The sequence below is a fragment of the Trachemys scripta genome, chromosome 2 (genome assembly GCF_013100865.1).
Source record: "Trachemys scripta elegans isolate TJP31775 chromosome 2, CAS_Tse_1.0, whole genome shotgun sequence".
NCBI lineage: Eukaryota > Metazoa > Chordata > Testudines > Emydidae > Trachemys > Trachemys scripta.
This window is the reverse complement of record NC_048299.1, coordinates 188,873,715-188,898,530: the sequence shown is the minus strand read 5'-3', so window position 1 is coordinate 188,898,530 and position 24,816 is coordinate 188,873,715. Positions and strand designations below refer to the sequence as shown.

At 42.7% G+C, this 24,816-nt stretch overlaps 1 protein-coding gene across 2 annotated transcripts in view; it reads right to left on the bottom strand.

The window, feature by feature from the left end:
* CD226 (CD226 molecule) overlaps positions 1–24,816 on the bottom strand; it is a 53,629-nt gene that overhangs the window by 5,052 nt on the left and 23,761 nt on the right. The window contains exons 4-7 of one of the 2 annotated variants that reach the window (XM_034762543.1): positions 22,837–23,169; positions 15,993–16,040; positions 3,765–3,876; positions 2,390–2,450 (exon numbers count right to left, since the gene is read on the bottom strand). In XM_034762543.1, coding sequence (XP_034618434.1) covers positions 2,390–2,450; positions 3,765–3,876; positions 15,993–16,040; positions 22,837–23,169 — 554 coding nt within the window. The remainder of the gene's footprint in view (positions 1–2,389; positions 2,451–3,764; positions 3,877–15,992; positions 16,041–22,836; positions 23,170–24,816) is intronic. The other variant, XM_034762542.1, reaches the window with a different exon arrangement.

Genomic DNA, 24,816 nt, shown 5'->3' with positions numbered 1-24,816 from the left:
AAGTGCCCTCCAAAACCAGAGAGGTATGGAGTATGCTTTCAGAAGTCTTAAAAGAGCAACACTCCAATGCAGAAACTACAGAACTCGAACCACAAAAAAAAAAAAAAAAAAAAATCAATCTTCTACTCATAGCATCTGACTTAGATAATGAAAATTAACATGCATTGGTCCGCACTGCTTTGGATTGTTATCAAGCAGAATCCATCATAAGCATGGACGCATGCCCTCTGTAATGGTGGTTGAAGCATGAAGGCACATATGAATCTTTAGCACATCTGGCACGTAAATATCTTGTGACTCTGGCTACAACAGTGCCATGAGAATGCCTATTCTCACTTTCAGGTGACATTGTAAACAAGAGGCAGGCAGCATCATCTCCTGCAAATGTAAACAAACTTGTTTGACTGAGCGATTGGCTTTACAAGAAGTAGGACTGAGCCCTTTCAGGCTCTAAAATTTAACATTGTTTTATTTTTGAATGCAGGGGTTTTTTTGGACATAATTCTACATTTGTAAGTTCAACTTTCATGATAAAGCGATTGCACTACAGTACTTGTATTAGGTGAATTGAAAAATACTATCTTGTTTTCTTACGTTACAAATACTTGTAATCAAAAATAAATATAAAGTGAGCATTGTATACTTTGTATTCTGTGTTGTAATTGAAATCAATATATCTGAAAATGTAGAGACCATCCAAAAATATTTAAATAAATAGTATTTTATTATTGTTTAACAGTGTGCTTAATTGCGATACATTTTTTTAATTGCTTGACAGCCCTACTTTCAGCCCTTCTCCCCTCCCCAAACTTGACACTTCTCTCCAGCTGCCAAAATCCCCTCTCAAACTCTCTAACTATAGTTAGAAATGCAGCCCAAGATGTCATCAGAAAAGTCTGATCACCCAGCAAACCAGAATCACATAATTTTGCCCAGAAATAGCAATCACTACTGCAATTCCTCCCTTCGTGAGAGAATAAAGGCTGAGAAAAAAGGGCCAGATTCTCACCCAGTGTAGGCCCATTGCCTTCAATGGAACTCCTCAGATTTACACCAGCTGAGGATCTGGTCCAGAGTGTTTAAGTGCTAATCGGTAAAAAAAAAAAATGAGCCAAGGTAGTTGCTATGTCTCACTCATTTCCAAAATAAAAATAAACCAAAAAACCCAACAACTTTTGTCACAAATACAAATATACTTCATTATAGGATCAAGTAGCAGGGGAAACTAGGCTGCTATTCAAATCATAGTTCTCAAATCAAATGGTGACTGGGAGGAGCAGGAAGAGACTCCCACATTCACTGAGAAAGATTACATAGTGTTCAGCAGGAAAGATGGCAAAGGTGGCCTCAGGAGCCAGGACTGAGGGTCAATGAAGAGGAAAGGCAGGAGCAGAATTAATTTGGCACCCTTCCCTCATCTTAGCATTCTTAGGGCTCTATAAAAATGTATATTATATTAATTATATTTTTATTATATAATATCATATCATAAGGAACATAAATAAGTATTAGTGTTTGGGTCTCACCTCTAAAGAACAAAAAAGAGGAAGGGAAACCTCTGAAAATTGGGTATCTGCCCTACAAAATTAGAGTATGTGAACTCACATCTCACCCCCAAACATAGCACCTAAGTTCTCCTGTTACGCTTCTCCCATGGCAGAAGTCCTGCATACATATGCAAAATGCTTAGGTATTACTTTTAAGACAAACTGAAGATGTATCAAGTAATAGAATGAACCAAGGTTACCTTTAGTTTCCAAAATTAAACATGCATGCAGCATATGGAGGAATGATGGGGTTAGCTTTCAAGCCCAAAGGCAAATTCTTTGCAATCATATCTAACATCTTATATCACAGAAGAATCACTGCCAAAATAGTAAGCACTTTGATGTTTAATACTGTCAAAGTCCTTAACAAATATTAACTAACCCTTGCAGCACTCCTCTTAAGCTAGCAATCCATTTTTATTCAAGGAGAAACAGAAATTCAGAAAGATATTAAAGCCATATTTTCACACAAGGGAGCTCAAAAATCAGCCCACAAATCCATATTTAGGACAAATACACAGGGCCTGATTTGGAGATTTGCTGAGCATCTGCAACTCCCATTAACTTGAGAATGGTGGCCTGCATGATTAGCCCATAAACAGGATTATAACTCAGGAATTCCTGGTGCTTGGATCAGTGCTCAGACCACTACACCATGCTGTCTCTTACAAGTGTGAGCATATTTCAGGGAGAAAGTGAAAAAAGCACCAGTAGTAAAAGTACAATCTAAAGTGCAAACTGCAGAAAGTACTGTTTTTACGTTGTCACATTTAAATTAGTCAGAAAAGACAGACAAAGAAAAAAATTCTGCAAAAAGCAAGTAGTTCTTTGGCCAGTCTTACCCGGGTTTGAGTAGAATACAGGGCTTTCGACAGGACCTTCATGATCCTTCTCCTTTTCTTTCTGGTGACACACATTCATTAGGAATGTTACAGTGGAAATGCACATTTACATAGTTTAGCAGATTAATTCTAACATCATAGATCTGTACCATAGTATCAGTACAAAAATAATAACCAAAAAAGGTTTAAAAGGCCATCTAGCATCTTGGGATTTTGCTTCCCAGGGAGAACTAGAAATGAGAGAGATAATAGAGGGCTGGGTTTACCTTCTTATTCAAACCAAAAGAAAGAACAAACTCCAATCAGCCTCTCCTCTGGGTATCTAGGCAGCTTAGTGTTTCTGTGTCTGAGTTATAGACTATAACCTACTTGACTTTGTCTCTTAGGCTTGGTCTACACTACCCCCCTAATTCGAACTAAGGTACGCAACTTCAGCTACGTGAATAACGTAGCTGAAGTTCGAAGTACCTTAGTTCGAATTAGTTCGAACTTACCTTGGTCCACACTCGGCAGGCAGGCTCCCCCGTCGACTCCGCGGTACTCCTCTCGGCGAGCTGGAGTACCGCAGTCGACGGCGAGCACTTCCGGGTTCGACTTATCACGTCCAGACTAGACGCGATAAGTCGAACCCAGAAGTTCGATTTCCAGCCGTCGAACTACCGGGTAAGTGTAGCCAAGGCCTTATAGGGCTGAGCACAAAGTTGGGACATAAATAATACATTTAAAAAACCAACCCCATTTCAGGTGAATGTAAAGACATATTTGCCAATTAGCTAAAATGACTTTTTTTCTAAAAATGCTTTTTATTGGGGGCGGGGGGAGAGGGCGCGGGATGTCTCATTATTTTGTTGCTGTTGTTTCTGCCACTTCAACAAAAAACAAAGACATAAAATCTAGGTTCAACATCTTTTAGTCATTTGGTAGGGGATGCAGTAAACTTGGGGGAATGGCGGGAAGGCATTCAAGTGGGAAATAAATTCAGAACTTAATCCCTTAGCATGTAATCACAGAGCATGCTAGTTGTGGTTTATGTCATGAAAGCATTTCATAGGTGCATGAAGATTAGAACGTGTTGAAATTTTTCAGAATTTGAAATTCAAATTTTTTTAAAAATTAGGAAAATCTTGAAACATTCACAATGTTTTCTACCAGCTATAGCATCAGAATTTTTCCAGTGTTGACATTTCAAATTTCCAGTAAAAGGGGTAAATTTTAAAAAATTGCTACATTTCCACACCCCATTTTAAAAAAACAATTCTAAAGAGGATGTTAGAGTATTAGCAGTAACGTCAATGGAAGGCTATCCAGTATGAGGTCCTTGAGACTTTAGAGCTACTTGGTGTCATTAAGGAATTGAATCTGTTATTCTGCTTACTTTTTACGATAAACAGCGGTGATGCTGATGATCAGTATGGTGACCAGTAGTAATAATGAGGCAGCAGCCCCTCCAGCAATGAGCAAAATATGCCAGTGATGATCCAAAGTTGCTAGAAGATAATAATAAAGATCATCAATAGTTTGAAGAGGCAGGAATTCTTCACGTTCCACTAAGGTTCAAATCAACAGTTATATGGATAAAAACATATTCAGTGAAAGCTAACGGGGAAAATGAGACTGGCCCTCCCTCCCGCCCCTCAGGACCCAAGAGCAATTCTTCACTGTCACCTTTGTTTCTGGGGTTCTCAGCAGTTTACATTGATATCACAAAAGGCGAGAGACCACAATACAGAGATAGGGACTAAACAATGCATCACATAGCTTATTTTTTCCCCCACTGAGGAAACCAGAGTCTGATATCATGGACAAGATCTCTTCAGGTAGAAATAATAAAAATACGACATGCTAGTTTGTGTAAAAGTTATTGCAGAAGCAGATATGGCCTATGGTTTTACTCTACAGAGGTTATCCTAAACAAATAGTCCAACAGTCTCTCAAAACTCAGCCTCCTGGTCCTCATGACTGAAAACAACCAACAGCTTTGTCATCTCTTCAGAGACCCCAAAAAGGTTGCCACCGTCAACATTACATTGTCAACATTTGCCAACAGATACTACTACACACTCATGCCAGTTATTTCCTATGCTAACTATAGGGGAAACTGTTTTAACAAGCATTTCCACAAAAATGTGTCCCCTCAACCTATGGTAGTTCCCATGTCCTGGGGCTTTTGTTTGAAGAAAGGTTGGAGAACCTATTCATCTGTTCTACTATTTAAACAAAGACACTTTCTGAGAACCATAACCAAGGTGAGAAGCACTTAATCAAAATCATGTTAGACTTCACTTTCCTTGAAATGTTTAGATTTTATTTCTGAAAATCTTACTGGGCCAGACCCAAACTGTAGCCAAGGAGCACTCAAATGGCCAACTAGAGGGGGCAAAGATGGTTTTAAGACACATATGTACTCCCCCAATCCTGGGACCGCCCTGCACACAATTTATTTATATAGTTCCCGTCATCTGAGCACCACAAATGATAATATATTCTCACAACACTCCTGACAGGTAAGAAGTGATTATCCCAATTTTACAGATGGGAAAATTGAAGTACGGAGGGGAAGTGACTTGCCCAAGGCCTCCCAAAAACTCTGTGGCAGACTCAAATCTCTTGAGTCTCAGTCCAGTGTTTCAGGGGGGAGGGATAGCTCAGTGGTTTGAGCATTGGCCTGCATAACCCCAGGGTTGTGAGTTCAATCCTTAAGGGGCCATTTAGGGATCTGGGGCAAAAAAATTAGTTGGGGATTGGTCCTGCTTTGAGCAGGGGGTTAGACTAGATGACCTCCTGAGGTCCCTTCCAACCTTGATATTCTATGATACAACTATCCCTCTTCAGTACTGTTTACTACACACACAGTAGTTATATTGAATAGAATTTCTCACACTCTTGATACTTATTTTGATTAAAAGAAGCAGGAAAAAAAGTATGTTAAACCACAGAACTTCTAATCAGCCTTTGTGCAACCCACCACAATGCACTGCTTCCTCCTCCTATGAGCAGGTGCTAGGGGCACAAGCTGTTAACAGCAGCATATGCATTAGCCAGCTGGTTTCACCTCCTATGCTGCAGGGTCCACAGTGTGAGTCAGTGTGTTAACAGACATACTACCCAGTCAACCCGAGTGGTAGGAGGGATTCTGTCCAGCTAGATGCATAGGAAAAAAATGCTCCCTTATACATTCTTCTGCTTTTTTTGCCTCTCTTCAGACAGAGCATAGGATCTCAGAGCTCCGGTATGAAACTGCAGAAAAACCTGAGAGTCTCTGGATAAAGTTGAGAAGTGTGAGCAACAAGGGTGATGTTGTGGTCGGAGTCTGCTATAGACCACCAGACCAGGGGGATGAGGTGGACGAGGCTTTCTTCCAGCAACTAACAGAAGTTGCTAGATCGCAGGCCCTGGTTCTCATGGGAGACTTTAATCACCCTGATATCTGCTGGGAGAGCAATACAGCGGTGCACAGAAAATCCAGGAAGTTTTTGGAAAGTGTAGGGGACAATTTCCTGGTGCAAGTGTGGGGGAACCAACTAGGGGCAGAGCTTTTCTTGACCTGCTGCTCACAAACAGGGAAGAATTAGTAGGGGAAGCAAAAGTGGATGGGAACCTGGGAGGCAGTGACCATGAGATGGTTGAGTTCAGGATCCTGACACAAGGAAGAAAGGAGAGCAGCAGAATATGGACCCAGGACTTCAGAAAAGCAGACTTTGACTCCCTCAGGGAACAGATGGGCAGTATCCCCTGGGAGAATAACATGAAGGGCAAAGGGGTCCAGGAGAGCTGCTTGTATTTTAAAGAATCCTTATTGTGGTTGCAGGAACAAACCATCCCGACATGTAGAAAGAATAGTAAATATGGCAGGCGACCAGCTTGGCTTAACAGTGAAATCATTGCTGACCTTAAATGCAAAAAAGAAGCTTACAAGAAGTGGAAGATTGGACAAATGACCAGGGAGGAGTATAAAAATATCGCTCAGGCATGCAAGAGTGAAATCAGGAAGGCCAAATCGCACTTGGAGTTGCAGCTAGCAAGAGATGTTAAGAGTAACAAGAAGGGTTTCTTCAGGTATGTTAGCAACAAGAAGAAAGTCAAAGGAAAGTGTGGGCCCCTTACTGAATGAGGGAGGCAACCTAGTGACAGAGGATGTGGAAAAAGTTAATGTACTCAATGTTTTTTTTGCCTCTGTCTTCACAAACAAGGTCAGCTACCAGACTGCTGGACTGGGCAGCACAGTATGGGGAGGAGGTGACCAGCCCTCCGTGGAGAAAGAAGTGGTTCAGGGCTATTTAGAAAAACTGGATGAGCACAAATCCATGGGACCGGATGCCCTGCATCCGTGGGTGCTAAAGGAGTTGGCGGATGTGATTGCGGAGCCATTGGCCATTATCTTTGAAAACTCATGGCGATCGGATGAGGTCCCGGATGACTGGAAAAAGGCTAACGTAGTGCCCATCTTTAAAAAAAGGAAGGAGGAGGATCCAGGGAACTACAGGCCAGTCAGCCTCACCTCAGTCCCTGGAAAAATGATGGAGAAGGTCCTCAAGGAATCAATTATGAAACACTTAGAGGAGAGGAAAGTGATCAGGAACAGTCAGCATGGATTCACCAAGGGGAAGTCATGCCTGACTAACCTAATTGCCTTCTATGAGGAGATAACTGGCTCTGTGGATGAGGGGAAAGCAGTGGATGTGTTATTCCTTGACTTTAGCAAAGCTTTTGATACAGTCTCCCACAGTATTCTTGCCACCAAGTTAAAGAAGTACGGGCTGGATGAATGAAGTGTAAGGTGGATAGAGAGCTGGCTAGATCGTCGGGCTCAACGGGTAGTGATCAATGGCTCCATGTCTAGTTAGCAGCCGGTTTCAAGCGGAGTGCCCCAAGGGTCAGTCCTGGGGTCAGTTTTGTTTAATATCTTTATTAATGATCTGGAGGATGGTGTGGACTGCACTCTCAGCAAGTTTGCAGATGACACTAAACTGGGAGGTGTGATAGAAACACTGGAGGGTAGGGATCAGATACAGAGGGACCTAGACAAATTAGAGGATTGGGCCAAAAAAACCCTGATGAGGTTCAACAAGGACAAGTGCAGAGTCCTGCACTTAGGACGGAAGAATCCTATGCACTGCTACAGACTAGGGACCGAATGGCTAGGTAGCAGTTCTGCAGAAAAGGACCTAGGGGTCACAGTGGTCGAGAAGCTGGATATGAGTCAACAGTGTGCTCTTGTTGTCAAGAAGGCTAACGGCATTTGGGGCTGTATAAGTAGGGGCATTGCCAGCAGATCGAGGAACGTGATCGTTCCTCTTTATTCGACATTGGTGAGGCCTCATCTGGAGTACTGTGTCCAGTTTTGGGCCCCACACTACAAGAAGGATGTGGAAATATTTGAAAGAGTCTAGCGGAGGGCAACAAAAATGATTAGGTGTCTGGAGCACATGACTTATGAGGAGAGGCTGAGGGAACTGGGATTGTTTAGTCTCCAGAAGAGAACTACCTGAGGGGGGGAGGTTCCAAAGAGGATGGAGCTCGGCTGTTCTCGGTGGTGGCAGATGACAGAACAAGGAGCAATGGTCTCAAGTTGCAGTGGGGGAGGTCTTGGTTGGATATTAGGAAACACTATTTCACTAGGAGGGTGGTGAAGCACTGGAATGCTTTACCTAGGGAGGTGGTGGAATCTCCTTCCTTGGAGGTTTTTAAGGCCTGGCTTGACAAAGCCCTGGCTGGGATGATTTAGTTGGGAATTGTTCCTGCTTTGAGCAGGGGGTTGGACTAGATGACCTCCTGAGGTCCCTTCCAACCCTGATATTCTATGATTCTATGATCTAGGCCAAAGTAAACAGGATGCAAAAACAAATAACCTTATTGTTTTCAAATTCTGATGTGACACAGAAATGAAAGTAGCGAACAGTAAGGAAGACATGGGCTGAGAAAGAATCATCTCTGATTTGTTAAAAATGAGGACTATATATTTTAATATACGGACTATATTAGCTATATTATACTATATATCAGCAGTTCTCAAACAGCGGTCCAGGAAACCATGGTTGGTCACATAGTGCTGTGTCTCCTCCTGGTTTCCATCTGTTAAAATGTATTAAAAGACAGCTGAAGTGCTTTCGTAATATTCTTTCCATGTAAGCAATATTTGTAATTGCCACAGAGATACTAATTAATTGAAAATGGGAGGAGAGCGGACCATGAGAAAAACTATTAAGGTCTGGTCCATGTTACTGAAGATTTTGAGAACCCTTGCCATACATCACTCCTATTTATTATTTGTATTACTAGAGCCTAGATTACTAAACCAGACCGGGTCTACAGACCCTACAGACACAAAGAGACAACCCCTGCCCCAAAGAGCTTACAGTTTAAACAGACAAGAAACAGACTAGTAGGTGGGGAGGGCAAGGTAGCAATAACAGGAGTATGTTTAACCAAGGACTAGTTAAATGCACAGTTTATGTGAAACAAGCCAATCAGTAACAGTCATCACAAATCGCCACCTGCTTAACCCATTACAAGATGGCTGTGTTCTGGGAGCATCATAGCAGAGGTGAATCCTTAGGAGGACAAAGGAAGTTGACAATGGTTAACTATGAACAGACGCCGTAACTTGTTCACTAGCTTCTCTTCAATGCTGATGTGCACACAGGAAACTGCAGGGCAAATGCTAGCCACAGAAAGACCCCATGCTTTAATTTCAATATTGTTCTACTGGAAAGAAAGAAAATTCAAATGTTTATATTGCTGAAGGGACATGGGACATTACAGCATTCTGACAGACTGTAAGAGCTGAAGACTTTCATACTGTAAGCACATATAAAAGCCTGTGGCCTTGTGTTTTGAGCCTGATTGCAGTTGTCATATGCTTATGACAAAGGAGAAGAGAAAGATGTGTTTCCTTCCAAGATATTATACAGCATTAGTCAGTCTGTATATCATAAGGATTTTCTGCTTAGGCAACTGCAAAAACAAACAAACAGATTGCCCTGTATGGAGCAAGTTCAAACATGTTCACATATTAGCTGCTTTGCTAAAACAGAGCATTTCATTATTATCTGTGCCAGAACATCAGATGCTAAATCCCCTCAAACTTCAGGAATGAGTGGGTCTGCATCAAGCTCAACACTGCTGGTGGATTCCAACCAGAAAATGCCCCTCAAAAATGTAGGGGAGTTTTGGCTCCAGGGTTATCAGGCTGGGTTCATCTCTGATTTATGACAGTTTGAACATGGTGATTACCAGCTACCTAGTTAAATCTGGGTAAGAAAATTCTACAGATTCTGCTTTAGAAGCAAAAATAATACCCAGAAGCCCTTTTCGCCTTTTCTCAGTTGAAGTGAATTATGCCCTCCTGCTGCTTTTGTTTTCATAAATATACCAAACCCTACTGTAACTACTGACCTTTCAAGATTTCACAGAAACAATATCTACATGTCAGAGACTTGTCTCTTTAACGCCTGTCTTCTGATGAAAGGAGCTAGGCTGATGGGAGACTATTACACCTGTTCAAAAGGCCAGGCCCATTTTCCTTAAGTGTTGGACGAAAAACAGTTTTGTAGTATTGACATTTTCTTCACGGGATTTTGAAAATTTCATGGGTGAAGTCCTTCAACACACCAACTGTTGTTTTGAGAAGGAAACACTGATGGGCTAGACAGTTACAGTGCATTGTGACCAAATGAGAGGTTTTTATTGCACTGTAAGGAGCTTGTTGTAGCTTGTTATATGTCTTGCTGGAATGGTACATATAATATGCTAACTACACACTGCTGGAACAGCTCAGTGTGCAAATGAGGGAAAGAAAGCAACACATGCATGTTAATGCTTAGGAAAAGGGGCTTTGTTAACTCATAAAAGTCCTACAAGCACACTTATTTCATCTAGGAATCTAAGGTGAGCGAAAAGAACTAATTCCATCAGTTCCTATCTCTTCACTCCAGTCTTCCTACAATAGTCTTCACAAACACACGCGCCTCTTGCTGCCTGCTGCAGAAGGCAAACTCCTAATACCACCTGCCCACATCATACCAGAAGAGCCAAAAGGGCCCACGCTGACTGGACAATGTGCATCTTGCTTCCCACCCATCTAACATTCCCCAGCAGCCATTTTTAGCTGCATTTTGGTTTTATCCTGTCCCTGAGCTATTTTTGCCACAGTGACTGTCTGAACCTCCCCCTTCCACCCTTCCCTGCTGCTTCCAGAATGAGGCAGAGGGCAGGATCTAGCAACAACCAAGGAGGCAGAATGAGGCAGGGCAAGGGAAGGGAGGTGTGTTCCTATGTAAGGTAGACAATGTGGGAAGGACTGGCTGTGCTCAAGGGCCCTGACCCAACCCATTGTCTCCCTGGTTTTCCCCTGTCACTGGGCCAGCAACCTGAGCCCCTTGGAGTCCTGACAGCTTAAAATACCACAGGGATGGCCATTACCCAAAGGGTTGTGTTAGAGAGCTTAGTCCTTCACTTTCACACTTCCCTGGTCCTTCTTGCATGAACAGAGAGCAACAATGCCCAAAGTCCAAAGGCGCCAACAATTCGATGTTTATTGGGGTGCACTTCCAGCAAGCTTAAATCCAAGTTTCTTTTTCCTTATTTTCGAATCCCAACTTACTTCCTGTTTGTCACTAATTTATATAGTAATATTTTTAGCTATACCTTAACCAATCATTCTACTAAAATTTACCTAACCAATCCTAACATATTGTAACATGATTAGCTAACCAATTATATCCCACCACCTTAATTAGTTTACACCCAGCAAAATTAATTATACAGCAGACAGAAACAATTACAGAACCAGACAGAGACCATGCTGATAAACATACAAAACAATACAGAAGTGAGGATTTTACAACTACATCTATACAGACATAAGGGCTTTCCAGCTGTGTCTATTGATAAGTGAGTTCTTACCAGACAGAAAACTATCAAACTAAATTTCCTTTTACATGTTCTAGGCTCTTTCCTTTCTCTGAAGGTGATAGATTGGATCACCTTCCTAACAGCCCCAAATTGCCTTATTTCAATATGACTAAACAGGGCCTCAGACTGTCACAGTAAGAAAAGGCCCTTCCACAAATAGACAATGATTTTAATTCTTTCTTTCTTTCTTTCTTTCTTTTATACCTCTATAACTAGCTAAGTGATAAGAATACACCTAAATTCTTAAAGTATAGGCCAGACAGGCTTAAATATCTATATCCTAACAGGTTGAAATAGTATTGTTTTCTCAGGTGGCCAGTAGTCTAGAAAGAGCCCTATGGCTATTGACAGCTAATGGAGATGGCAGCTCCTTTCAGTCAAACGTAGCACTGCTGTCTTTGGAAATGGTGGTCTCTGATTCAAGAACTAGCAATGTAAGTTTCTTAAACTCTCCAACTGGTTTCCCTTTACGCAGATCTGCACCAAAAAAAACTCATTTGGCAAAAGCAGAGCGGTCAGAGCGCCAGGGGGATGGTGGAGTGCCCGGCCGGGGCTCCACTCTCCCCAGCGGCCGGAGCCGGAGCCGGAGCGCCGCACCGCCCCACTCCAGGTGCTGCCCCAAGCACAAGCTTGGTGGGCTGGTGCCTGGAGCCGGCCCTGGGCAAAAGTAGAAATCTTAAAATCAAATAGATTGGATAAGAAAAATCTATAGTTTTGCTTTAGATGCAAAAATAATACCTACAAGCCCTTTTGCCTTTTCTCAGTTAAAGAGAGAGAGTGTGTGTGTGTGTGTGTGTGTGTGTGTGTGTGTGTGTGAATAAAATAAATAAATAAATTAATGGAGATATCCCAACTCCTAGAACTGGAAGGGACCTTGAAAGGTCATCAAGTCCAGCCCCCTGCCTTCACGAGCAGGACCAAGTACTGATTTTGCCCCAGATCCCTAAGTGGCCCCCTCAAGGATTGAACTCACAACCCTGGGTTTAGCAGGCCAATGCTCAAACCACTGAGCTATCCCTCCCCCTTGTATACACACAAGTTTGATTTTTTTTCCTCTAGTCCTAATTCAGCTCAAATCACTTTAATTGGTTACAGTAATTTAAGCATTTTTAGATCATGCAGAGTAATTCAGTAAATGCCAAAGTTTAATTAAAGGTTAGAGATTTAAAGGAGATTCCAAAACTAATTTCAGTAAATTCACCTGTCATGTTGTTTGCCTTTTTACATATAATGCAATTGATACTAAAATAATTTTTTTTTTACAAAGGAAATTATAAACCAGAGACAGGATAGTCAGTGAATAAATGGTTATTTATGTGTTCAGATGGAAAGTACCTATTAGCTGGATACAGAGTTGTTATACAAAATTTAGATGTTTGGGCCATAGTCAGCAACAGGTGAATGACATTAACTGGAGCTCTTATTAAAAGCAAGTTCAGATTAATGGAGGTATTAAAAAGATGACTATTGCCAGCATCTAATTTTATGACATGATCATATTTAGCAAGACATCAGGACAACAGGATTTATCATTCTTAAAAATGGACAAATTTTCCCACATTTTCTGTCTCCATCCCCATCAGTACTGGTGGTCCCTGCTCGCCAGCTGCCTGCCCACCAGCAGTGAGTGGGGGGGGTCCAGTGGTTGATGAGGGTTGGTGTGCAAGGCTGGTTTTGGGGTGAAGATGCTGAAGGTTGGTCCATCAGCACATCCCCCGCTGCGTGCTGGATCTCGGCCAGCAGGGCCCTGCCCCCCATCCTGTTTCCAGATGGCACTGGTTGCATGCTGCAAGTGGCAGGTGAGTGCAGGCAGGTGCCAGGCAGCAGCTGGTTACATGTTGCCTCTGCTACCCACCAATCATCCCTTTACTCCCCCTCTCGCTGTCCTCTCCTTGCTTTGCCCTTTCCCCCCTTCCACCCCCACTGCTCCTCCATATCCCCACTGGCGGTGTTCATCCTGCTCCCAACGCTGTGCAGAAAACCAGCCCCTGTCCAGAGTCCTCAGCTCACCAACAGCCTGGCCGGCAGGCTCCTTCCTTCCCCTAGTACCTCTGGCTGAGCCGATGCCCCAGGAAAGCCCAAGACCCTCCAGTCCGGGGCGCTGGCCAGGAGCAGCCAAGCCCTGCATGTGCCAAAGTCCTGAACAGCACTGGCACAGGGAAACCTCTCCGCCCCTTGGCTAAGCTCTGGAGTTGGGGGGGGAAGCTATTTCCAGCCTGTTCGCGCCCCGACCCTGCAGGCTCCACAGCAGCGGCCGGGGCTTAGCACCCTCTTCCCCCGCCGCTCCCCCACACCGCACTGGGTCCTGCCCTCAGGGAACTTGGGTCATTCCCCTAGGCACCCTCACCTGCTGAGCCACCTCTGTGGCAGGGTTTCCTGAAACCCCTGCAGTCAGGTTCCCTGGTGCACAGTGCATCCTTAGGGCTTAACCCCTCCTTGCCTGTGCTGAAGCCAGAGGCGGCTGGGTTATGTCGATGGCCAGCAGCAGCCTGGAGGTGTTAGCTGCCTTTCAACACTGTGCGGGCAGGAAGGGACAAGCTGCTTCCAGCCACAGGATGGGGGAGGTGGGGTGAAGAGATGAGCTCTGCAAAGACACAGGCCGGGTCATCCCTCCCCCCCCCCGCCTTCCTCCTTCTCCGTGGCTGGAAGCAGCTCCCATCCCTTCCCTCCCGCACAGTGCCAAAAGGCTGCTGCTGGCATTCTGGTGTGAACCCTGACAGAAATATGGGGGGAGGGGGGCATGTGAACCTATGCCCCCCTCCCCCCCCAGCGTGTTGCCTCAGGAAGATGCGGCACCAGGTACCAGGAGCAGGAGAGGCGGGTCCATCCCAGGGCCCCAGCTGCGCATGGAGGCTGGAGAGCACTGGGCAGGGAGGGTTGGGTCGGTTGGTCACACCCCACCCCCCGTGTGAGAGGGGTGTACAGGAGTGTGTGGGGCACCAATCCCCAGGTGAACCCTAAAGCCTTAAAGATAAGAAGGTAAGTAAAAAGAATTCAACTACACAGTATTTCTTTAAAAAACAAACGAACAAAAACAGGGGCTCAGTCAACTTGACCTTAATTTGAACATTTGTACTGCATAGTTCTGATTGATTTAATTCTTTAACTTAAAATTATTTAGTGCTACAATGACATCTACTGCAAAGATTTGTGAAATTAAACACTAATTCTAACTATTATACTAAACAAAAAACTGGCAGCAACTTTTCCAATTTAAAGATACTTTATGAGCTTTCTAGAATTAAAATAAGGTACTTAACATGAACATCTTACATTCCCTGTATCCTACAATAGATTCATATCATAGCAAATGTCCTACAATCCTTTTGAATGGTAGAGGCATAGATTCCATAGCACATTGCTGCTTCAGAAAATAAAACAAGTTTTATTGTACTAAGTTTGGACTTTTAGATTTCACACTTTCAAAACCAGTACAAGAGTTTTGAAGTCTTTGTGAGATCAATCATCACTGAAACTCAAGTGTGCTTCTGCGGTTAAACCAAGTCACCAGGAGAAGATATGATACACTACACAGGTTACAGCCTGAGAAACATTAAACACATTAAACTTGAAAGATGGAAAATTTTACTTCTAATAATATGGAAATCAGTGCAACAATAACCATGCACTCCAATTATACTATTGTGTTTTGGGGTGTGGTGGTTTTTTTTTTTTTTTTTTTTTTACAGGCACTTATCAACGTTGAACCTCACTTTAATCCACTTACTGAATATACCTCCAGCAGTGCTCATGGGTAGCTCAAGGTCTCTTAGCCACTCATTACTTCCCCCTTTGTGGTCTTTTTACTATATCCCCCTTTTAACGCTCTCAAAAACCAACTTTAAAACAAAACGTCTAAATACAATATAGCAGATGTACCTTGGTCTTATATAGGCAACATTTTCAAACTTGTATGCCTGTAAGTTTGGCACATAGGGCCAGATCCTCAGCTAGTGTAATTCAGTGCACAATAGACACACTTCTGGCCCCTAAATCCATATTTAAGCACCTTAAAAACTTGTCTGGTTTTCAGAAAAAGAGAGAAATCCCACAACTACCCATACCTTTTCTATCTTCCTTTGGTTAGATTAGAAATAAATTGTTATACCACCTTTTGTAAAGATCTTTCTTGGGATGGGCAGACAGAGAAATAAGCAGCACAAAAGTAGTGAACTTTTCCAGCACTTTAAACCTAGGTGGTTAAAAATCTGAAACAGCATCCCTACAAATGACACTTTTCCTGCAGAACAATAGACAGCCTTAGATCACTCCACCACAAACTAGAAATTGAACTTTCTGAGATCTGCTGAACACAGCCAAGATTGCTTGTTTCAAAATAAAATAATGCTATCTATTTAGCCAATATATTCAGCCCTGTGTTCCTATTACTGTTACCCTTCTCTATATTGTATACAGCAAGCTAGCTGTCACTTCACGTCTTTAGTCAGATTGTAAGGGTTTGGGGACAGAGAAAGTCTTTTATCTGATTGTAGAGCATGCCATTCAACGGGGATTCCAAGTGTTATTGTAACACAAATAAACCAATACATACAACTAATAAGGATAGACTGGGGAAAAATCAAAGTATTAAGTGGGCCGCACTCTCATTCCTGTGAGAAAACGTCAAGGTGTAGCATGCGGACTTCTAATGACAAACGTTGTATGAGCCTCCCATGGTATATTTTCTTACTTTGCTTGTACTCCTCCTGATTTTGACTAGAAGTACACGGTGTGATTTCTGTTTGCAGAAAGAGATGAAAAAATGCACATTTAGAAAAGGGGAAACTTTTATTCTCCCACAGTATTTTTTCTCTCATAACCTGAGTATGTCTGTAAAAAGCAACAGAGGGTCCAGTGGCACCTTTGAGAGTAACAGAAGTTACTTCTGTTAGTCTCAAAGGTGCCCCAGGACCCTCTGTTGCTTTTTACAGATTCAGACTAACACAGCTACCCCTCTGATATCTGAGTAAGTCTGTTTCTATGACTTCAACTCTGCAAATGAGTTCTCTGCCCCCGTCCGATGCCCCTCTGTCCAGTTTCTCCGTTTCCAAAAGTGTCAGACATTTTTTCTACAACGGCCAACCATCTTCTCAAACTCAGTCTCTTCAAAACTGTATTTCTAATCTTTCCTCTTAATCCCTCTCCACCACCACTTCTCTATCACTATTTACAATTTTACTATTCCCCACAATTTCCCAGACTCAAAACCTGAGTCATATTTGACTCTTCTCTCTCCTTACCCTATATCTAGTTCTGGCTTGCAATATTTGTACAGAACCTCTCAAGGTTTTAATCCACTTCCAGATCAGGAAGAAATGGTAAGGAGTTTGATAGGAGATTGAACCTGGACTATTATTTCGCTCTGCAGCTCCAAATGAAAGCCAGGCCAAATGAGATGACTAACTGGATATGAAAGGAAATACATAAAATGATATATCAAGTAGTCATGCCTAGAGATGATTTTTTTTTTTTGGCTCATTCAAAACAAGTGCTGAACCAGGCCACAGTAACTAAATTTGACCTTGGTTGGACATTTCATTAATTTCCCCACATCTCTCAGAATGTTAACATAAGAACGGCCATACTGGGTAAGACCAAAGGTCCATCTAGCCCAGTATCCTGTCTTCCACCAGTGGCTGGTGCCAGTTGCTTCAGAGGGAGAGAAAAGCACATGACAATTTATTGAGTGACTCATCTTCTGTCATACAGTCCTCACTTCTGGCAGTCAGCGTCTTAGGGACACCCAGAGCATGGGGTTATGTCCCTGACCATCTTGGCTAATAGCCATGGATGGACCTATCCTCCAGGAACATACCTAATTCTTTTTTGAAGACAGTTATACTTCTGGCCTTCACAACATTCCCTGGCAATGAGTTCCACAGGTTGACTGTGCATAGTGTGAAGTAGTACTTCCTTCTCATTGTTTTAAGCCTGCTGCTTGTTAATTTCATTGGGTGACCCCTGGTTCTTGTGTTATGTGATAGGGTAAATAACACTTCCCTATTCACTTTTTCCACACCATTCATGATTTTATAGATTCAGGATTTTATCATATCTCCTCCCACACCCCACTGTTCTATGCTGAACAGTCCTAGACCTTTTAATCTCTCCCCATATGGAAGCTGTTCCATACTCTTAATCATTCTTGTTACCCCATCCTGTACTTTTTACAATTCAAATATATCTTTTTTGAGAGGGGATAACACACAGTGTTCAAGGTGTGGGGGTACCATGCATTTACATAGTGTCATTATGGTGGGATAACTCACATGCCTGGAGTACTATCATGGATGGATATAAACTGTTCAGGAAGGACAGGCAGGGCAGAAAAGGTGGGGGAATTGCGTTGTATGTAAGAGAGGAGTATGACTGCTCAGAGCGCCGGTATGAAGCTGCAGAAAAACCTGAGAGTCTCTGAATAAAGTTGAGAAGTGTGAGCAACAAGGGTGATGTCGTGGTTGGAGTCTGCTATAGACCACCAGACCAGGGAGATGAGGTGGACAAGGCTTTCTTCTGGCAACTAGCAGAAGTTGCTAGATCGCAGGCCCTGGTTCTCATGGGAGACTTTAATCACCCTGATATCTGCTGGGAGAGCAATACAGCGGTGCACAAACAATCCAGGAAGTTTTTGGAAAATGTAGGGGACAATTTCCTGGTGCAAGTGCTGGAGGAACCAACTGTGGAAGAGCTTTTCTTGACCTGCTGCTCACAAAAAGGAAAGAATTAGTAGGGGAAGCAAAAGTGGATGGGAACCTGGGAGGCAGTGACTATGAGATGGTCGAGTTCAGGATCCTGACACAAGGAAGAAAGGAGAGCAGCAGAATACGGACCCTGGACTTCAGAAAAGCAGACTTTGACTCCCTCAGGGAACAGATAGGCAGGATCCCCTGGTAGAATAACATGAAGGGCAAAGGGGTCCAGGAGAGCTGCCTTAGGAGTCCTGCACTTAGGACGGAAGAATCCCATGCACTGCTTTAAAGATGTAGTGCCCATCTTTAAAAAAGGGAAGGAGGAGGATCCGGGGAACTACAGGCCAGTCAGCCTCACCTCAGTCCCTGGAAAAATCATGGAGCAGGTCCTCAAGGAATCAATTATGAAACATTTAGAGGACAGGAAAGTGATCAGGAACAGTCAGCATGGATTCACGAAGGGGAAGTCGTGCCTGACTAACCTAATTGCCTTCTATGATGAGATAACTGGCTCTGTGGATGAGGGGAAAGCAGTGGATGTCTTATTTCTTGACTTTAGCAAAGCTTTTGATACTGTTTCCCACAGTATTCTTGCCACCAAGTTAAAGAAGTATGGGCTGGATGAATGGACTGTAAGGTGGATAGAAAGCTGGCTAGATCGTCGGGCTCAACGGGTAGTGATCAATGGCTCCATGTCTAGTTGGCAGCTGGTTTCAAGTGGAGTGCCCCAAGGGTCGGTCCTGGGGCCGGTTTTGTTTAATATCTTTATTAATGATCTGGAGGATGGTGTGGACTGCACTCTCAGCAAGTTTGCAGATGACACTAAACTGGGAGACGTGGTAGATACACTAGAGGGTAGGGATCGGATACAGAGGGACCTAGACAAATTAGAGGATTGGGCAGAAAAAAACCTGATGAGGTTCAACAAGGACAAGTGCAGAGTCCTGCACTTAGGACGGAAGAATCCCATGCACTGCTACAGACTAGGGACCGAATGGCTAGGTAGCAGTTCTGCTGAAAAGGACCTAGGGGTCACAGTGGACGAGAAGCTGGATATGAGTCAACAGTGTGCTCTTGTTGCCAAGAAGGCTAACGGCATTTTGGGCTGTATAAGTAGGGGCATTGCCAGCAGATCGAGGAACGTGATCGTTCCCCTTTATTCGACATTGGTGAGGCCTCATCTGGAATACTGTGTCCAGTTTTGGTCCCCACACTACAAGAAGGATGTGGAAAAATTGGAAAGAGTCCAGCGGAGGGCAACAAAAATGATTAGGGGTCTGGAGCACATGACTTATGAGTAGAGGCTGAGGGAACTCGGATTGTTTAGTCTCCAGAAGAGAAGAATGAGGGGGGATTTGATAGCTGCTTTCAACTACCTGAGCGGGGGTTCCAGAGAGGATGGAACTCGGCTGTTCTCAGTGGTGGCAGATGACAGAACAAGGAGCAATGGTCTCAAGTTGCAGTGGGGGAGGTCCAGGTTGGATATTAGGAAACACTATTTCACTAGGAGGGTGGTGAAGCACTGGAATGCTTTACCTAGGGAGCTGGTGGAGTCTCCTTCCTTGGAAGTTGTTAAGACCCGGCTTGACAAAGCCCTGGCTGGGATGATTTAGTTGGGAATTGGTCCTGCTTTGAGCAGGGGTTTGGACTAGATGACCTCCTGAGGTCCCTTCCAACTCTGATATTCTATGATTCTATGATATATTCTCTTTTATTATCTATCCCTTTCTTAATGGTTCCTAATATCTTTAGCTTTTTTGACTGCTGCTGTACATTGAGCAGATGTTTCCAGAGAACTATTCACAATGACTCCAAGATCTTTCTTCAGTGGGGAACAGCTAATTTAGACCCCATCATTTTATATCTATAGTTGGGATTATGTTTTCCAATGTGCATTACTACGTATAGAAGCGATACCAGTTCTCTCTCCCCCTTCCAGTTAATATTCCCCCCCTAGTTCTCTCATTCATTCATTGTGCATAACAACACTTTTGAAAAATAAAAACAAAATGATTGGAAAAACATTTCAATAAAAAAAATTCCTTTAGTTATTATAAAAGGTACACATAGGGTGACCAGATGTCCCGATTTTATAGAGACAGTCCCGATGTTTAGGACTTTTTCTTATACAGACTCCTATTACCCCCCACCCAATCCCGATTTTTCACACTTGCGGTCTAGTCACCCTTGGTGCACAGTTGTGTGTGTAATATTGCAGTGTGTGTACCTGAGACGGAGAGGGCTTGGCACACATTGAATTGTATTGTGCTGTAGGCACAGACTTTCATCATATCGAACAACAGTTGTTAAAAGCAGAAACCAAATGTACACTGACAACGTCAAAGTTGTCAGGGATTTATAGGATTTCTTTAAAGCGATAGAAGGTTAAAAATCAATCTTTAGGTTAGGAGCGGGAGTTTTAACAGGTGGGATAGACTGGTCCTTTTTACTGTTTGGGTTTTTTTGTTGTGGTTTGGGCTTTTTGTGTCCTGCTGCACTTAGAGTCAATAGGAATTTTGCTAGACACTTCATCAGGTTCAGGCCTAATTGATTATTATTGCATAAGGTCAACATTTTTAAACTTGGGTGCCTAAAACTGTCAAAGTCAAGAGAAATTCAAGATTCAAAAGCTTTTCCCTTCCCCCTCTCATTCAACAACAGGTTAGGTGTGCACAGTAATATGCCCGGTTCATTTTCCTATGTTTCTACCCCCTAATAACCACCCTTTGGATTAAACATTCTGAAAGGATTCAGACTCCATGCCATAGGAACTATTTCTGTTAAAGAAAGTCTTCTAGTCCTAGGATGTATATTGAATATCCTGAACACTCAGTTATGACAAAGAAAAAACAGTACCTTTAAAGGTGCTTAACAGCATGGACTTTAAACATGAATGGAAGGAGTCGAATTTGGAAGGCACAAGAGGAGTTATACTTTCAAAACATGCTCAAAACAATCTAAAATTAGTCTTAGCGCCTTCAAAGCATATTAAAGAAATCAAAACTGCAGCAGGATTATTTAGAATGGACCATCAAAGGAGCTCTGCGGTATCAGGATGAATGGAAAATTCAATAAAATGTAAGTTAGTTCACATATACACAGGAGAATATCAATTTTTTCACAATGGTTAGATTTCCTGTTAGGAAGAAGGAGATTGTTGCAAACAATCAGTGCAAAATGTTTCCATATTCCCACATGTACAGTCTTTAATCTCACGTACATCATAAAAAGAAGAACAGGAGTACTTGTGCATCCGAAGAAGTGGGCTGTAGTCCACGAAAGCTTATGCTCTAATACATTTGTTAGTCTCTAAGGTGCCACAAGTACTCCTGTTCTTCTTTTTGCGGATACAGACTAACACGGCTGCTACTCTGAAACGTACATCATAGTTAACACTTTGCACTATGTTCTCTCCTGGCTGTAAATTCAGTGGATAGGTTTCGAAGCATGAAAAGACTATATGAAAATCGACTAGTCCTTAAAAGAAAACCAAAAAAAAAAGAAATTCCTATTTTGAATTTTTACTCTGCATGCGGTATCTGCATTATATAGTTCTGACACAAGGTAGTGAGATCCCAATCCATAGGCCTTTAGTGATGCAAAACACTGTCAGCTGGATGGCTCTGTGCATTGATAATGGAACATGGAGCATTTCCTGTCAGATTGCCAGTGAGAAGCCAGGCCTGGCTGATATCACACAACAATTCTTCAGTGGTCTAGAAGAAATAATTTTCATGGTCTCCATCTAATTTATTAATGTGGTGGTGGCCATATCCCTATATCATCTGCACAATTAGTAGAGAAGCTAGGGCAGTGGTGGGCAACACTTCCCGCTTCCTGCAGCTCCCATTGGCCAGGAATGGCGAACTGCGGCCACTGGGAGCTGCAGGGGGCCGTGCCTGTGGATGGTCAACATCAACAAAATGTCTTGTGGCCTGCAATCAGATTACCCTGATGGGCCACATGAGGCCCACGGACTGCAGGTTGCCCACCACTGAGTTAGGGTGACCAAGCTATCTTTTCACCTAGGCAGGCCTAGGTCATTTTAGGGCAATGAGGGGGAATCTGCACGGTTTTGGTGTGTGCTTAGACTGTTCCAAGGACAATGAGTGGACTTTAGCAAGCGTAGCTGTCAGTTTGGCACGTTTTACAAACATTACATTAGAAGTTGACAATACGGATAGGATGAATTCTCTATTCATATGCAAAACAACAAATATATATAAATAAACGAGTACCTAACATGCATATTATGGCAGCCATGTTTGATATGCTGCAGCTCCAGACAAACTGCACTCTTGAGCTTCCCAGATATTTACAACTCAGAGTGCATCACACTTCTGGAACCCAGCGTAGTTCACTCCAGGGCTGAGGTGCTGGAACTAGGTGCTGCACCCCTTGGCTTGAAGTGGTTTCCATCATATACAGGGTTGACAGTTTGGTTCAATGGCTCTCAGCACCCCCACTATAAAAACTGTTCCAGCACCCCTGCTCCAGGAGATAAACACTGGGAAATTCCCAGGGTGCAGCTTGAATGGAGCTGGAGACTCCCCTTCCCAGCCTTAAGTAGCTCTCTCCCACTACTCTCCCCTGTTCCAAACCACCCCTCTCACCTTCTCTCTCACTCCCACATAGTCACTGGTTCCCCTGAAACAGCTGAGAGACCAGCCAGGCTCAAAGTCAGCCAGCCTTCTGGAAGCCACAGTAACCACCACATTTAGCTATTCATGACATACTGCTAGTCTGAATGTGACATCATAGAAGCCCACTTAGCAGTTACAAGTATTTGTGTGTGGGTGGAAAACATTAGCAGTTCAAAGAGTTCCCATCTGTCCCTTCACTTACCGCTAGTGACAGTCAAGCTCATCACATGGGTTTTGTTTCCACCGTAACGACAGCGGTAAATTCCAGAGTCAGAAGATGTAACATTTTGAATGACAAGAATGTCGCTCTCCTGAGTAGCACAGTCTATCATTGCACGCTCCTGGTAATCTGAACCATAGGTTTTCCCTTCTGACAAGTTACACAGGACTATGGTATCCATCCGATCCGCTTTAATCCTTTCCCACATCACTTGCTGCACCAAACTTCCAACACTGTAAGGACATCTAAGTGTCACATTTCCCCCGGGTTCAATAATCGTGTGGTTGGTTGGTGGCACAGATACCTCAAAAGAATCTATTAAAAAGAAAGCAAAAAAAGACTGTTTATAATGGATACAGGTTACATTTAAGAGCAGCAATCTATTCCAAGAAGTACCGTTGTCTATATGCTAATATTACACGTTAATATGAATTAAATTGGCTTAGAGTGGAAGGATGTTTGAAGACATCTGGTAATTCTAAAATACTGAAAGGTAACACATTACATACCCACATTACCCACTGACCCCCTGCTTTGTAAGGCAACTCCCATATTTTCATGTACTGTTTATATCGGGGTAGGCAACCTATGGCACGTGTGCCAAAGGCGGCACGCGAGCTGATTTTCAATGGCACTCATATTGCCCAGGTCCTGGCCACCGGTCCGGGGGGCTCTGCATTTAAATTTAATTTTAAATGAAGCTTCTTAAACATTTTAAAAACCTTATTTACATTACATACAACAATAGTTTAGTTATATATTATAGACAAGAGACCTTCTAAAAATGTTTAAATGTATTACTGGCATGCAAAACCTTAAAAGCAGAGTGAATAAATGAAGACTTGGCACACCACTTCTGAAAGGTTGCTGACCCCTGGTGTATATATACCTGCCTACTGTATTTTCCACTCTATGCATCTGATGAGTTTTAGCCCACAAAAGCTTATGCTCAAATAAATGTGTTAGTCTCTAAGGTGCCACAAGTACTCCTCGTTGTTTTTACATTACATATGTGCACATATGCACACACTATATTATAACACCTCCATAATGCAGGATGTGAAGACATTTTCAAGTTTATTTTTAACGCATTGCCCATTTACCCACATTGTTGAATAAATCCCTGCCCACAAGAAAATTATAGCAACAATCAAGTTAAGATTGAGATGGCACTTTTCTTCTAAAAGTCTGTTTTTCAGTCACATTAATTTTTCTTTTCCAGATTAATAAAAATTTGCCTGTTGTGATCTCTCATCACATATACTTAAAAAAAAAAAAAAAAACAACAACCCTCAACCCCTTATATAGTTCCAAATCTACATTCATCAGTTAGATTACAGAAGGTACCAGTTAATGAACTGAAGTTCTCCCAACCACAACTCCAGTGCACCTCAAAAAATCCCAGACCTGCCACTGAGGAAAAACTTGCATGATAACTAAACATTTGACTGTCCTGTGAAAGGTCAGTAACTCCCCAAATGAACTAAATCAGTTACTATCAGCTCAAGAAAGTGACTTCTCAGTTATACAAATTTCTTAAAAGTAATTCCTTTTAAAAATCCTTCTTGTTGAAGTTTCTTAGCCCAGAAGTAATTTTTGGAGTGAAATAGTTATCTGCTTATAAATAAACAAAGCAAGAAAAGAAATTCCTCTTCTTTAGGACAACTGTAAATATTCTTGGCATTCAGCAGACTCAAGAACAGCTTGATTTCTAACATCAATTTTTGGATGTATGTAACTCCTAAATGACAATAGGTAATTTTGTCTTGTTTGGAGACATTTGGTGCTGAAAGAGGTTGGAAATCAAGTTAGTGTAAAAGGAACAGTTCAGGGTGCTCAGTGCACTCAATTCCCACTGGTGGTAAGGACTGAAGGGTTGGATCCCATAGTATCTTTGTTCACTTCAGAAACTTGTCCCACGATGCATTTCTCAAACTTCTGCATGTGCTTGGTATCATTAAC